We start from the raw sequence: 14,484 nt of genomic DNA, 5'->3' as shown, positions 1-14,484 counted from the left end.
TTTTTTATGTCATTAAAACAACAAACATGTTATACTTACCTGCTCTTTGTAATGGTTTTGCACAGAGCAGCCCCGATCCTCCTCTTGGGTTCCCTCGCTGGCGTTCCTGGCTCCTCCCCTCCGCTGAGTGCCCACCATAAGAAGCCACTTTCTATGGGGGCACTCGCACAGGCGAGATTCCGAGCTGAGCGGTTTGCATCTATTCAGACACACAGCCTCGCTTGGTCCTGCCCCCCCACTCTCTGCTCACAGCTTTTGATTGGCAGCATCAGGAGCCAATGGCTCCTGCTACTCTCAGCTAAACCTGGAAGAGCAGGGAGAGGGGAGAAGAGCTGCTGTGGGTGTGCACAGCACTGGACTGAGATCAGACTTCGGTGAGTAATTGGGGGGGCTGCATGTAAAAGGTTTTTTACCTTATAATCAAGGTTTTAATATGTCGTGAAAAACAATGATTTCTGGTCTATATACAGTACCTGTTTTTCCAATTACTGTATAAGTTGGTTATGTATGTAGAATTTTTCAAAATGTTTGTGGCCTTAGGGCCAGGGAGATATGGATGTGGAGTGGGGTTTTTTTGGTCCCCCCTGTCTCATTAATTTACACCAGGTGTTTGCTATCTTGTGCACAGTATCAGTGGCTGTGCGGTTATATTTGTTCCCCTTTTTTGAATGGAGATTTGGTTGCTTGGCAACCTAGGAACAAAGACACGTGCCAGTGCTGACTGTGCCTGACCAGAAGTGACATCACAACGTCGCGTATACGCCGGAAGGGTTTACTATTTGTTATCTAGCTGTGATTGTTGGCTTTGGTATAGTAACTTTTTATATACAGTGCTCAGCATAAATGAGTATTACCCTTTGATTTTGTTGTCTAAAATTTAGCTTTGCTCCTAAGACTTTCACTGGGGTGTATTCATTTTTGCAGCATTGAATTAATGATTTTTTTTAGGAAAAATACTTTGTGTGTGCAAATTAACAAATCTTGTTTGCAATCAATGGCCCGCATTTGTGGGAGTATTTTGTAGCATCCCATAGAAAATGAGTGTCCCATAGAAAATGTTGATTCTGAAAGGAAAGTAAAAAAGTTTTCTGACAAATCTGTTGGGGTGTACTCATTTATGCTGAGCACTGTATTTGTTCATGTTTTAGCTGGTCTTCCTATACATCTTGAAGGTTCTTGCAATAGTTCTGATATATGATGGATGGCCTTTTGTCTTTTTTCAGCCAGACTAACTATGTAACTATGATCCTGAGATTATTATTATTATTACTATACAGGATTTATATAGAGCCAACAGTTTGCTCAGCGCTTTACAATATAACGGGAGACAATACAGCAACATTACAATTCAATACAAGAGTGATTTGAGGGCCCTGCTCCTTGGAGCTTACAATCTAGGAGGGAGGGGCTAGTGGTACAAAAAGGTAGTAACTGTGGGGGATGGACTGGTTGGAAAAGTAGAAGATTCCAGTATTAGCTGAGGGCAGGATAGGCTTCCCTGAAGAGATAGGTTTTCAGGGATCGCCTAAAAGTGAGCAGAGTAGGTGATAGTCTGATAAATTGGGGTAGAGAGTTCCAGAGGATGGGGGAAGCTCTGGAGAAGAGCATGGGAGGAGGAGACAAGGGAGCTAGAGAGTAGGAGGTCTTGCGAGGAGCGGAGAGTACGGTTTGGGTGATATTTAGAGACAAGATCGTGATGTAATTTTGGGCAGAGTTATAAATGGCTTTATACGTTATTGTTAATGTTTTGAATTTGATCCATTGGCCAACGGGATGGGAGATGGGATACCAACCTATTTCTTTCCCTTCCTTGACTTCCAATTTATATATGTGATAGCTGCTCTGGCTCCAGGTAGCTTTTTATGTTATGTTTGATTAGTGATTTTCGAATTTTATTTATTTTTTCCTTGTGGTAATTACATTGGAGTTGGATTATTATTTTTGGTACCCAGTCTAAAGCTAAATGGTCTGGTATTTTCAGCCTTGTGGCATTGGAGGATGTTTATTATTGGTGTTTTTAGAAGATTGTTAGTGGTTTTTGTGTCTATTTAAATTTTTTTTTCCCCAGAGGATTACATGTATTAATTGAAAATCTTTTGCAGAATCCCACAAGCTCAATTATCCACAGTCCCCCATTTTCTTGCCACCACTTTTTCAAATGTAGGTGCCTTTTTATTTGTATATCCACACTGACTGATTATTTGGTTGGTCTATATATTGTTAGTAACTATAGTTTTTATAAATGTCTTTGCTAGTTTTCACCTATTCAGAGGGACCACTCGAGGGTCCTTTTGCTTAAGCGATCCCGGAGGATTGCCACCAAGGCTTTCTTTTTAACTGACAAATGATTACGTAAGTCCATTATGGATCTGACAAAAAAAAATGAATTACTCATGTAAGATAAATGTATTTATATGCCATATATTATCAATACTATTCTGTTTTGTAAAAGTTTCTGCTGTATTCTGTTGCTCCCCCTGAAGATTAAAAATTATGAATTAAAATGCATTGGGGTTACATTTATCTAGGGAGAAGTTTCTCCCAAATAGAGACTACATAATAATAATAATATATAATAATACAGAAATAAAGTTATTTCCTTGGTCAATTCTATTTATGTATATACCATACTATCCTGTTATTCACAAAGAACTTTTCTAGATTTTTTAAGATAACATTTTATTAAATATGATTTTAAAATAGTTGGTAAACGTTGGTGCTTAGAAAGTCCCTGTTCCTGAAAATGTATGCCTATCTATGTATTGTTTTTTACCTTAATGCAGAGAATGCATTAAAATTAGAAAACTTTATTTTTACAACCACTTAAAGTGGGCCAAACACCAATCGAAATTTGGCCAATCCAGCAGGGAGGGGCCAAATTTCATTCAGTCATCTGCTGCAGACCACTGGCTTTATGGAAAAAAAAAAGTGCATTACTGGCTTTACACAATTCATTGTGTGAACATTTTCCAAGCCTTTAGCAAGTTAATCAGCTTCCATCATTTTGCTTCGAAATGACTGAGGGAAGTTGATGGTATCTGGGAATGCTGGTAGGGACATCATACTAGACGAGTCTGTAAAAGATGTTTAAGAAACTATAGGGGGGAGGAAGACACCATGCAAAGCTGAAATATCAAAGCTGCTTGTATCTTTGTGTTGAGATATTTTTTTCTTTTAATGTTAGTAGCTTATTAAATTCTACATATTACATCCTGTTCTTTTCCTCTGAATTTTCTGTTCCTTCTCCCTCATGGGAAGTATTTAATAATGTATTAACAGTAAAACGTATATAAATAACACTGGGCACAAACACCTAGCGCATTATCCAAGATTTATTGGAAGTATAAAAACTAAAACAAACATACTCACAAAATTAGAAGCCTGTAAAACCACTGAAATGACTCAACGTAATGGCAGAGTACCTGACTGGTGGCGAGGTCAGCCCTCTGACGCATTTTATGGAAGTATCCCCTTCCTCAGAGCTGAGCTCTGGTACTCTGCCATTATGTTGGGTCATCTCAGTGGTTTTACAGACTTTTATATGCATCTAAATTTTGTGAGTATGTTTTCGTTTTTATACTTCCAATAAACCTTGGATAATGCTCTAGGTGTTTTTGCCCCGTGTGCTTCCTTTTCCAGTTTGCAGTTTGATCCCCCAGTCAGAGGAGGGCTGCACCACCAAGACCTGGCTCCAAAGCTAGTATTGACTGTAGTATCAATGTAATATCCAAGTACTGCCCAGCACGCACACTCCGCTCCTCACAAGACCTCCTTCTCTCTAGTTCCCTGGTCTTCTCCTCCCATGCCCGCCTCCAGGACTTCTCCAGGGTGTCACCTATCCTCTGGAACTCCCTGCCCCAACCCATCAGATTATCACCTACTCTCCTCTCCTTTAGGCGCACCCTGAAAACCCACCTCTTCAGGGAAGCCTACCCCACGCCCTGCTAACTTGACCGACCAACTCCACTCTTCCTACCACTCCATCCCCCACAGCTATTTTCTCCTGTGCCACCATCCCCTCCCTCCTAGATTGTAAGCTTGAAAGAGCAGGGCCCTCGATCCCCTCATGTTTTGCATTGTATTGGTATTGTTCTGTCACATGTTCTGTCCCCCTTTTGTAATGTACAGAGCTGAGCGAACTATTGGCGCTTTATAAATACTGTATAATAATAATAATAATAATAATAGTGGAGAACAAAAACAGAGAACACAAACCTTGCGCATTACCTCAGTAAACAGTTTAGTAGATTTCTTGATTTAGGAGATATACTCACAAAAGTAGTAATGAAAACAGGCAAATAAAATCCTAAAGTGCATCCTACAGAGCTCTGATGAAGAAGGGACCCCCTTTGAAACGCGTCAACGTCATTCTGAAAATTTCCCCTTCAGATGGGATTCACATGTGTCTCCTTATCGTAGGATGCACTTTTTGATTTTACATGCCTGTTTTATTATGCTCACAAAAGTAGTAATAAAAAACAGGCATGTAAAATCAAAAAGCCTATGCTACGATAAGGAGACACATGCGAATCCCATCTGAAGGGGAAATTTTCAGAATGACGTTGACGAGTTTCGAAGGGGGTCCCTTCTTCATCAGAGCTCTGTAGGATGCACTTTTGGATTTTAATTGCCTGTTTTTATTACTACTTTTGTGAGTATATCTCCTAAATCAAGAAATCTACTAACTGTTTACTGAGGTAATGCACAAGGTTTGTGCGCTCTGTTTTTGTTCTCCACTACAGTTTGTATCAAGCTTCCCCAGCTTTGTATTGGAGCTGCACAGCCTTTGATTTGTCTGAGATGAACTTCCATACACCTTCATACTATATATACACACTATTGATCCACCGGCCCTCTACTGATCTGGGTCCCTGAGTGCAGGAGGTGTTGTATCTGTGTTCTCCCTGGTATTGACCCCTTTGAAGCACTGGAGAAGTAGTTTTTTCAGTCTTATATAAATAACACCCAAGAGCACTCTTCATATACAGAATTCTCATACAAAGTAACCCCACTTTAAATAGAGTTTGTATAGCCAAAACGTTTCATTTTTATGCTTTGCAAGAGTAAGAAGAGATTAAAAAACGTCCACCCGGAGGGCCGAAAGACCCGCCCGGCTGTCAATCTGCGGTTGGCCATGTGGGAACCACTTAAAGCAGTGTTAAACCCAAAACATTTATTGTATTGCAGTTTACCAATTCTTTGATGTAATGGCTGCATTCGTTTTCCTTTAGACTCTATTTTCATCTGGTGATCTGGTAGCAAGTTTGATGTTTTTCAAAAGCTCAAAACGCCCCAGCACAATGTTTCAGCTTGCATAGATGAGACAAACCATTTAACACTGGCAGAGGTGGTTAAAATGATCAGCTTTTATTTAATTAATTATGGTAAACCTTTACTCCCCCCCCCCCCCCAAAAAAAAAAATGTTAGCTGGCTTTTGGCTTCAATCTGCTAATAGATTTAACATTCTCCTCCCCCAAGACTAACAATGCTGAGGATGTTGTTGTCTGCTGTGCCTCCTGTGCTCAATAATACAGGAGGTGTGTTACTGGCCAGATCACCAGGTGAAAAGGCCAAATAAAAAGAAAAAAAACAGATGTGTCCACCACATCGAATGACTAGTAGGCTGCAATATATGCACTTTTGGTTTTGGGTTTAATACCACTTTAAGCTGGCCATAGATCGGTCATTTTTAGCAGGGTGCACAAAAGAAAAAAAACAAAAACCACCACACACCACAAATGAATTCCTTCATCCACGCAAGCAAGATGGATGGTGGATGGTGGATAGTGGACATTTTATTCTGACAGAAGGATTTTCTCATCAGCAGCTGCAGCCATTGATCGACAAAAGTGTTTCAACATTCCCGCACCGTAAAAGATGTGGGTGGGGGGGGGGGGAAGAGCTAAAAAATCTCACCTGAGGAGGGGGTTAATCCTAAATTGTTGTTTATTGAAACCTCATCCTTCCTATCTTGTGCTCTACTAGGTATTCATGACTGTTGCTTTTATACTTTTGCACTGCCTTTTTGCTGACCGGTCATTGGTGTGCCGTTAGTGGCGATATACTGTACCCCTACTTGATTACCATTGTTTGCACCATTAACCAAGACCTATGTGTATCCTATATATGTATATTAAATGCACATTTATTTTATGTGTGAGCTAGTCCACTTCAACTTTTGTTGTCATCTATGTCAACTAGAGATACACTGAAATTTCAGCTGCCGATAGGAAAAATTTAGCCAATACAGGTGCTCATACAGGGGACTGTGTGTACTGCAGATGTGGGAGGGTGGTAACAGCGGAGAAAGGCAGGAGAGGAGCAGTGTATACAGTGACTGGCTGTGTATATGTCAGTGCCGGTTTTTAAAATGTAATTACCGGCTTTTTTTTTTCCTGCACTATATCTCAGAGAATAGCTCCGGGGAGAGTGACAGCTCAAAGAAGAAAAAAAGCCGGCAATTACATTTAAAAACAAACAATGACATTTTTAAATGTAATTACCAGCTCTTTTTCCCTTTACTATAGCTCAGAGGAGCTGTCATTCTGGAAGGACTAAAGGAAACAATGGGGTGGGGTCACCCAGTGACCCGCCCCTTTGTTTCCTTTAGCTCTGGGGAGAGTGACCGCTCATTCTCGGAGCTATAGTGAAGGGAAAAAAAAGCTGGCAATTACATTTAAAAACCAGCACTGACATATAGGCAGCCAGTGAGGGAGCCTCTCTGTATACACTGCTCCCTCACTGTATACACTGCTCCTCTCCTGCCCCCTCCTTGCACACACTGCCTCCCCCCTTACAAAGAGGACCTGTCACTTATATGCCATCACATAGGGGACTACTGGTCCCCTATGTGATAGCAATAGAATCATAAGTTAAAAAAATAAATAAAAAATTACATTAAAAGTAGAAAAAAAAAAAAAATACAAAAAGAAAAAAATTGGAGCCTCCCCACCCTGATATACGCAGACATTTCGGTTTGGTTTTCGGCCACGTGCATTCTGAATTTTTGGTATCGGTTTCGGCACCAGAATTTTCATTTCGGTGCACCACTAATGTCAAGGGTATGATAATTGATTTATATACGCATTGTATGTGTTTTTAATTAGGTGTACTAAATACATTTGTAATATATGGAAGTTATGTTAAGTTTAAGTGACTTATACTATATTGCCAAAAGTATTGGGACCCCCTTCTAAATCATTGGCTTCAGGTATTCCAATCACCTCCGTGGCCACAGGTGTATAAAATCAAGCACCTAGGCATGCAGACTGCTTTTACAAACATTTGTGAAAGAATGGGTCGCTCTCAGGAGCTCAGTGAATTCAAGTGTGGCACCGTGATAGGTTGCCACCTGTGCAATAGGTCCATCCGTGAATACTTGGACAATTTCATGCTCCCAACTTTGGGGGAACAGTTTGGGGATGGGCCCTTCCTGTTCCAATATGGCTGCGCACCAATGCACAAAGCAAGGTCCATAAAAGACATGAATGAGAGAGTTTATGGTGGAGGAACATGACTGCCCTGTACAGAGTCCTGACCTCAACCCGATAGAACATCTTTGGGATGAATTAGAGCGGAGACTGCGAGCCAGGCCTTCTCGTCCAACATCAGTGCCTGACCTCACAAATGCGCTTCTGGCAGAACAGTCAAACATTCCCATAGACACCCTCCTAAACCTTGTGGACAGCCTTCCTAGAAGAGTTGAAGTTGTTATAGCTGCAAAGGATGGGCTAACTCAATATTGAACCCTATGGACTAAGACTGGGATGCCACTAAAGTTCATGTGCGTGTAAAGGCAGGCATCCCAATACTTTTGGAAATATAGTTTATGTTGTCATACAGCACCTTGAAAGTCCCTAGAGAACAAGAGAGGGAATATGCATCTGTTTACGAATTCAGGGATGTAATGTTCAGTATACCCATCATACCTAAAGCATTAGCATCCAATTCAAGTGAAGCAGCTCTCTGTCCAGTACACGTTTATTAATCTTGGATGAAAAAGTCAGAAGACAAATCCAACAAGTACCAGGTGCCCATGGCTCTGACACTCAACGATATCCATATTCTCTAAAATAATCCATACATATTCACTACTTAATGGTCTTGTAATCTTTTTTTCATGAAGCTGGCGCTTGCTGTGTTTTATTCATACATTTCATTATTTTGTTTTATGTAACATTCTCCATGAACTCCCAAACCTTTCCCTGCCCAATTTCGTTTGCATGCAGGGAGCAGCGCACTTTAGCTGCGGTCATGTGCACTGCTCTACGTACACTGCACATCCCATAGTCCATGTTCCCGCAGTATGTAGGGACCATGAGCTATGAAGAATAAACGTAGTCAACCTCTAACAGGAAGTCACATTACAGCAGCAAACAAAAAAAAAGCTGAGGGCAACAGAAGGTACTTTTCTGAGTTAAGAATACTGTACAGTCTATAGTTGAAAACATTTTTTTAAACCTGGCTGTCAGTCGAAGATTACACTGCTACCATTATAGCGTGCATGGTCAATTGTGCATCCAAGACCAGTTGAAGGGGAAGCCCTGGGCCACCAAACAGTGTTGCATTTGTCTTCTCCTATGGACTCTTCAGATAATCATTTGGTGCTCTGTTTATTGATTTTACGTGGCTATCTTACTCTAGCTAACAATTCAGTTCTTTGCAGATGGAAAGAGTAGGTGTTCACCATTCCATTCAGCAGAAATGTTTGTGCTTTGCAAATGCATAAACAATGAGGACCTAGCGATATGGCACTGGAACCTCCCTGTATATACAAAAATATGTAACTGTCAGCAGCCCAATTGGAGGTAGCGGGGGGGAGGGGGTCACCCATGTTGTCTTACCTTAGGCTCAGGGTGTCCTCCTGGTACATCCAGCTGACCTGGTGCTTCTCCTACCTTGAAGCTCCTCTTTAGTAGAACAAACCGATCGTCTTTACACTGTAGAGCAGCTCCTACGCCAAGCGGCTGTGCCAAATAAGCTTGAGTGTCCCCATACTCTCGTCCTCCTCGTTCCTGTAAGGCACTTGCCTCACCTGACCAGTTGGTGCCCAAGAAATCTCTGTAACATGTGAGTGCCAGGTGTAGAGTAAGGCCTCCCCCTTCACTCACATTAGGGTCAATTTCTCCACATTTCAGTCCCTCACTCCATTCTGTTGTTCTGCTTTCAATTTTCAGGGTCTCTTTTTTCCTCTCTGTCTTTTCTTGTTTTTCCATTTTTGGATTTTCTTCAGGCTGGACAGAATGAAGCCTGAATTTTGCTCCATTAAATACCCATGGCTGTTTGCGCTGACGTTCTTCCCAGTCTACGAGAATCTGCTCTTCCAGTGGGGGTGGAAGTTTTCTCCGCTGATAAAGCGGGGAAAGCTGGACATGCACTTTACGTTGGGGGATCCCCTGAGGAATGGGGCTGCAGTACAAGATAGATATCTCAGGATCCATGAGAACTGCAACTGAACAGATATAAAAATTAACAAAACAACTACATCAATGCAAATGGATGATGATCTACCACCTTCATTCTACCAGGTATTATTACACACAAGTAGAAGAAAGTAGTACACATTCAACACACAAGGACAGACTGCCACTTCACATTACAAATGTACATTAATGTTATACTGTAGTTTAAACAAACAGGATGAGCTTCATTGCCATATTTACCTTGCCTTGGGCTCAGGATGTCCTCCTGGTACAGCCAGCCAACCAGGTGCTTCTCCTACCCTAGGGCCACTGATAAGACAGTACAGCCAGCCATCCTGTATTAGTTCTAAAGGGGGGACCAGGCACTTGACAAGCAAAAGGGCCAGCTGTACTGCCTTGCTGACACTTGTGACTTTTGTGGATCCCCATGCAGTACTGCTGGTTTTTACTCCACTTTCTCCTTTTGGCTGTGCTGCTAGCATCTGCGCCCGCTTCCATCTGCTGTCCGGGCCCCCCTGCCCCACCTTGCAGTGCTGCCGTCTTCCCTCCTCTCCTACTGGTAGCTGAAGGGACACAAGGGGATTGTTTCAAGATAGAGGGGGGCAGTGAATATGTCATATTTACGGGCCCCTTCCTTTCTTGAATGAACACAGTGAGCAATCAGTACTGATCACTCCTGTGTTCATTTAGCAGTTACAGTTTGTGAATGAACAGGAATACACTCAGCATAGAGCACTTCCAATTCATTCAAATTCCAGTGCAGCTGAGACTGCAGAGAAAGGGACTGATGAATCTATGTCCTCAGTCCCTTCTTCTGTCGCAATATTTTTGAACAGGGGTGTCAGGGGGACAGCCTACTGTACAGGGCCCAATGATTTCTAACAGCAGCTCCTCCTCAGTAGAACAAACCAATCATCTTATATTTCAATGGTTTTTATTAATTTTTAAACAGTTTAACACAGGAGCAACAAATCATGAACACGCAGGGGCTATCAATTGCACATAAAAAATTAGAAAAAACCGTGCTCTAACACCAGCAGAGCAAAATGTGCGCCCACGCAGGGGCTATTAATGGCACCTAAATAGCAAAAACATTATTATAAACACCAACAGTAACTCAAACTAAAGGCAGCTATCCACTGCCACGCCAAAAACAAACAAACAAAAAAAAGGAAAAGGAAGGAGGAGGAGTATAAAAGAAAAAAGATAACAAAACCAAGAGCAGGGGTCAGAGAACGCCAATACCGAACAACATCACATCCCCAGACTAGCCGGGGGGAGCGTGGGAAAGGCATATTGCAACCATGGCTCCCATATTTTCAAGTCGTTGCAGATAGTAGACATCTGTTCATTCAGCATCATAGTGGTCATATGCACCCCCTGAAGAGGGACAAACGGGCTCTTCCAGGCCTGAGCAATTGTTCTAGTGGCCGACAAAAACAAAATAGGAAGCCAACTTCTGCTGATGAGCCAAGAGGCCTGGTATGGGACAATGAAGCAAAGCATACCGAGCATCCCGGCGTATGGAGAGATGGAATAAGGTGAAAAGCAGGCCAAATACACAAGACCAAAAACGAAACAGTCTCGGGCATGAGCACCAGATATGCAATACATCACCACGATGGACACAACCCCCAAAGCATCGATCACTGCAGGCAGGGTTCGCCTGGTCAAACGAGCCGGAACTCAATAACAACGAAACAATACTTTGTATGCCGCCTCCAGTGTAGTCGTATTAAATAAACATTTAGCTATAAGCGACCAGGCCCTAATCCAGTCCTCCAGATCCACAACTGCCTCCAGGTCGCGCTCCCACTGAACAACATATGAAAGAGAAGTATGCGAGCATCTGTTCAAAGCTGCATAAAGAAGGGAAATAAGTCCCGGGGCGCCTGGACACTTTTGGCAAAGCAGTTCAAAGGCAGATTTCTAGTACGGGAAATCGGAAGTCCCCCGCAGTGAGATCAGCCAATGCCGTAATTGAAGGTAACGAAAAAATTCCACCGGAAGGACATCCCGTGACTCCCGAAGAGAATTCTAGGCAGGGAAGGACCAAGAAGACAAAAAGTGTTGCACCTGCGAAAAACCATTGGCCACCCACCAAGAAAACGTCCTTGGTTGATCTAAACCTGGTAGGAAGAGAGGGTTGTTAGTAATTGGGAGCAAAGGCAAGAAAGGTGACATCAGGCCACTGGAGTAACGTACCGAGTCCCACACTTGTAAGCCATGGAGCAAAATCGGACTCAGTGCCATAGGGCACAGGGCAGGGTCAAGCCATAGAAGCGTCGATGTCGCAATAGGGGCACAATTAGGTAGTTCCAGCAGGACCCAAAGAGGAACGTTTGAGGAAGTGTGCAACATAGACAGAGGGGCAATCTGGCTCCCCTGATAATGCTTAGTTACATTAGGCACCCCAAGACCACCCTGGAGTCTATGAACAAAAAGCGTATTTCTGGAGACTATGGGGTGCTTATCGGCCCAGATAAAAAGCATAATCTTCGCCTGAACCAACTGATGAAAATGAGGGGGAACCCGCACTGGGAGGGTGCGAAAATAGTATAACAATTTTGGCAAGATGGTCATTTTCACTGAATTAACCCATCCTATCCAAGACAGGTAAGGAAATTGCCAAGAATGCACAAGTGAGGACACAGAGCGAAGCAGTGGATAATAATTTGCAGCAAACAAGTCATAGGTGGGGGTCAAGCGAATGCCTAGGTATTCAAGCGATGAGGAAGCCCATTTGTAAGGGAAGTGGGACTGTAGGCACGAAACCAAATCTGAGGCCTAAGTAATATTGAGAGCGACAGTCTTATCCAAATTAATACGGAGACCCGAAATGAAGGAGAAGCACTCAAGAACCTGTTATAAATTTGGAAGCGTAGTCAGGGGATTAGTGAGAGTCAAGAGGGCATCGTCCGCAAAAAGGTTCAACTTGAACTCCTGTCCCGCGTATGGAACCCGCGATACATTAAAATCGGTTCGGAGCGCTAAAGCCAGCAGGTCAAGCGCCAGGACAAAGAGCGCCGGGGATGGGGGCAGCCCTGTCTCGTCCCTCGCCCAATAGGAAAGGGATCCGAGAAATACCCAGCTTATTTAACGGAAGCCGAAGGGGAAGAATACACGGCTTGAATCCAAAAAAGAATAGAATCCTCAAAACCCACAGCACAAACCGCAGATATTCCCAGGATAGAGAATCAAAGGCTTTATATATGTCTAAGGACAATAAGAATCCTGGGATTTTCCGCTGTTGTAGAAAATGTATAAGAAGGACCACCTTGCGAACGCTATCACCCGCCTGCTTCCCAGGGATGAAACCTACTTGGTCCCTGTGGACCAGACTACGCAAACATTTATTGATACGAAGACTAAGAATCTTGCCCAATATCTTCAGGTCGGAAGGCTTGCACATCATCGGTCGTTTTAGGAATCATGGAGATATGAGCATTAAGCCCGTCCAGAGAGGGCAAAGAGCCCTGTCGTAACTCATTAAAATAGTCAGCCAAGAAGGGCGATAACAGGGTTGCAAATTTCTTTTAATAGAGACCGGAGAAGCCGTCGGGACCTGGGGCCACGGTGGACCGTAGAGATTTGATAGCTTGGAGCACTTCCGATACCGTGATCCCGGCGTTGAGGGCCATCTGCGCTGCCTCGGATAATCCAGGAAGTCAGAGATCTTGGAAGAATGCCTCTGTCTAAGCCACAGGGAAGGGATCTGGTTCAGCGTAAAGACGCGAAAGGAAGAAACCAATCATCTTTACACTGTAGAGCAGATCTTGCACCAGATTTCAATTTATATCATACACATATTTATAAATGACCCCTACAATGGTTATTTGTCATATGCACAGCAGATACCTGCTCCTCCTTTTTCTGCACTCTGCCACCTCCCTCATCCACCGTTGAAGCCTAGAGAAAAATCTGTTGTGTGAGAGGGTGTGTGTGTCAGGCTACCTCTTACTTTCACTTTTTGGGTTTTGTTCTTGGTATAGGAGACGTCCTCTTTTAATGTGCATCTAAACCCAAACTGGATGACATTTAGTTTGGTTTTTTTTTTAATAAAATGCTTTTTGAGGAAAATATATTACCATCCAAAGGTTATTCCATCATGAAATAAAGATTAGTTTTCTAATTATGTAGAATAAGGCTGTATATGTTTTATTTTTTTGGTAAATAAATTCCATGAATCCATTCACAATGTCATGCTCTTCCAGAGGTTTTTGTAAGATTATTGGGCAGTTTCTCTGCCTACAAGATATTATCACAGATGTTGGTTTACTTTTGCAGTTCTCAAAACTGAATTTGACTCAGCGGAGATCACATGCCTCTTCTTCACAGCAAAAATGTTATAACATGAACAGAGTTAAGAAAAAGACCTTAATCCTAACTTCTACAAACCTATGAATACAGAATCAACCCCTTCAGTGCTAAATTTCAAGACGTTCAGTGAATAGAATAGAAACAATATTTTTCTGATTGTTTGGAGTGGAATAGATCTGCACAAGAAGAAAGTGAAACTAAGTGTGAGGAGGAAGGGGCTGACAGTCTAAGTTTCTTAAAGTATATATATTTTGTTTAGCCAAATTAGTTACCAAACATGGATGTTTGTTTAAGCAAATCACATATGCTGGAATGTTATTGTTTCAGATGAATAAATCTATTTAAATTGTTATTATTAAGGTAATGATTATTTTTCTCCTTCCTAAGTACAACAGAAAAGTTGTCCAAATATGAATGATTAACCTATTAAACTGGGGATAAAAAAACTAATATGAAAAGTTATTCTAAAAATCTTCATCTACTTGCATATTAAAGTTATACCAGCAAGAATTAGTCTTTATGTAGAAAACTAGGATTTAAATCAAGCCTTACTGACTAGTGATTGAAATCGCGATTTGAATCAGTTTGATTTAAATCAAATCCACCCTGATGAAGGCTAAAGCAGCAATAAAAGCCCAAGGTTTTTATTCTATGCATGAAGTTAAACTTTCTGTGTGCAGCAGCCCCCTTAAACTTACCTGAATCTCAACCCCATCCAGCGAGAAACACTGCACGAGAGCC

General features: G+C 42.2%; 1 protein-coding gene across 4 annotated transcripts in view; it reads right to left on the bottom strand.

The window, feature by feature from the left end:
- Nucleotides 1-14,484, bottom strand: part of NUDT22 (nudix hydrolase 22) — a 61,547-nt gene that overhangs the window by 17,988 nt on the left and 29,075 nt on the right. For all 4 annotated transcript variants that reach the window (XM_089652814.1, XM_089652815.1, XM_089652817.1 and 1 more), the window contains exon 2: nucleotides 8,845-9,452. In XM_089652814.1, the coding sequence (XP_089508940.1) occupies nucleotides 8,845-9,441 (597 nt within the window). In that variant the 5' untranslated portion in view covers nucleotides 9,442-9,452. The remainder of the gene's footprint in view (nucleotides 1-8,844; nucleotides 9,453-14,484) is intronic.

Source organism: Staurois parvus, unplaced genomic scaffold, assembly GCF_062004578.1.
Source record: "Staurois parvus isolate SC_StPar_1 unplaced genomic scaffold, SC_StPar_1.0 ptg000694l, whole genome shotgun sequence".
In the NCBI taxonomy this organism is placed as follows: domain Eukaryota; kingdom Metazoa; phylum Chordata; class Amphibia; order Anura; family Ranidae; genus Staurois; species Staurois parvus.
The sequence above is the reverse complement of the archived record's forward strand: the minus strand, read 5'-3'. Positions and strand labels throughout refer to the sequence as shown.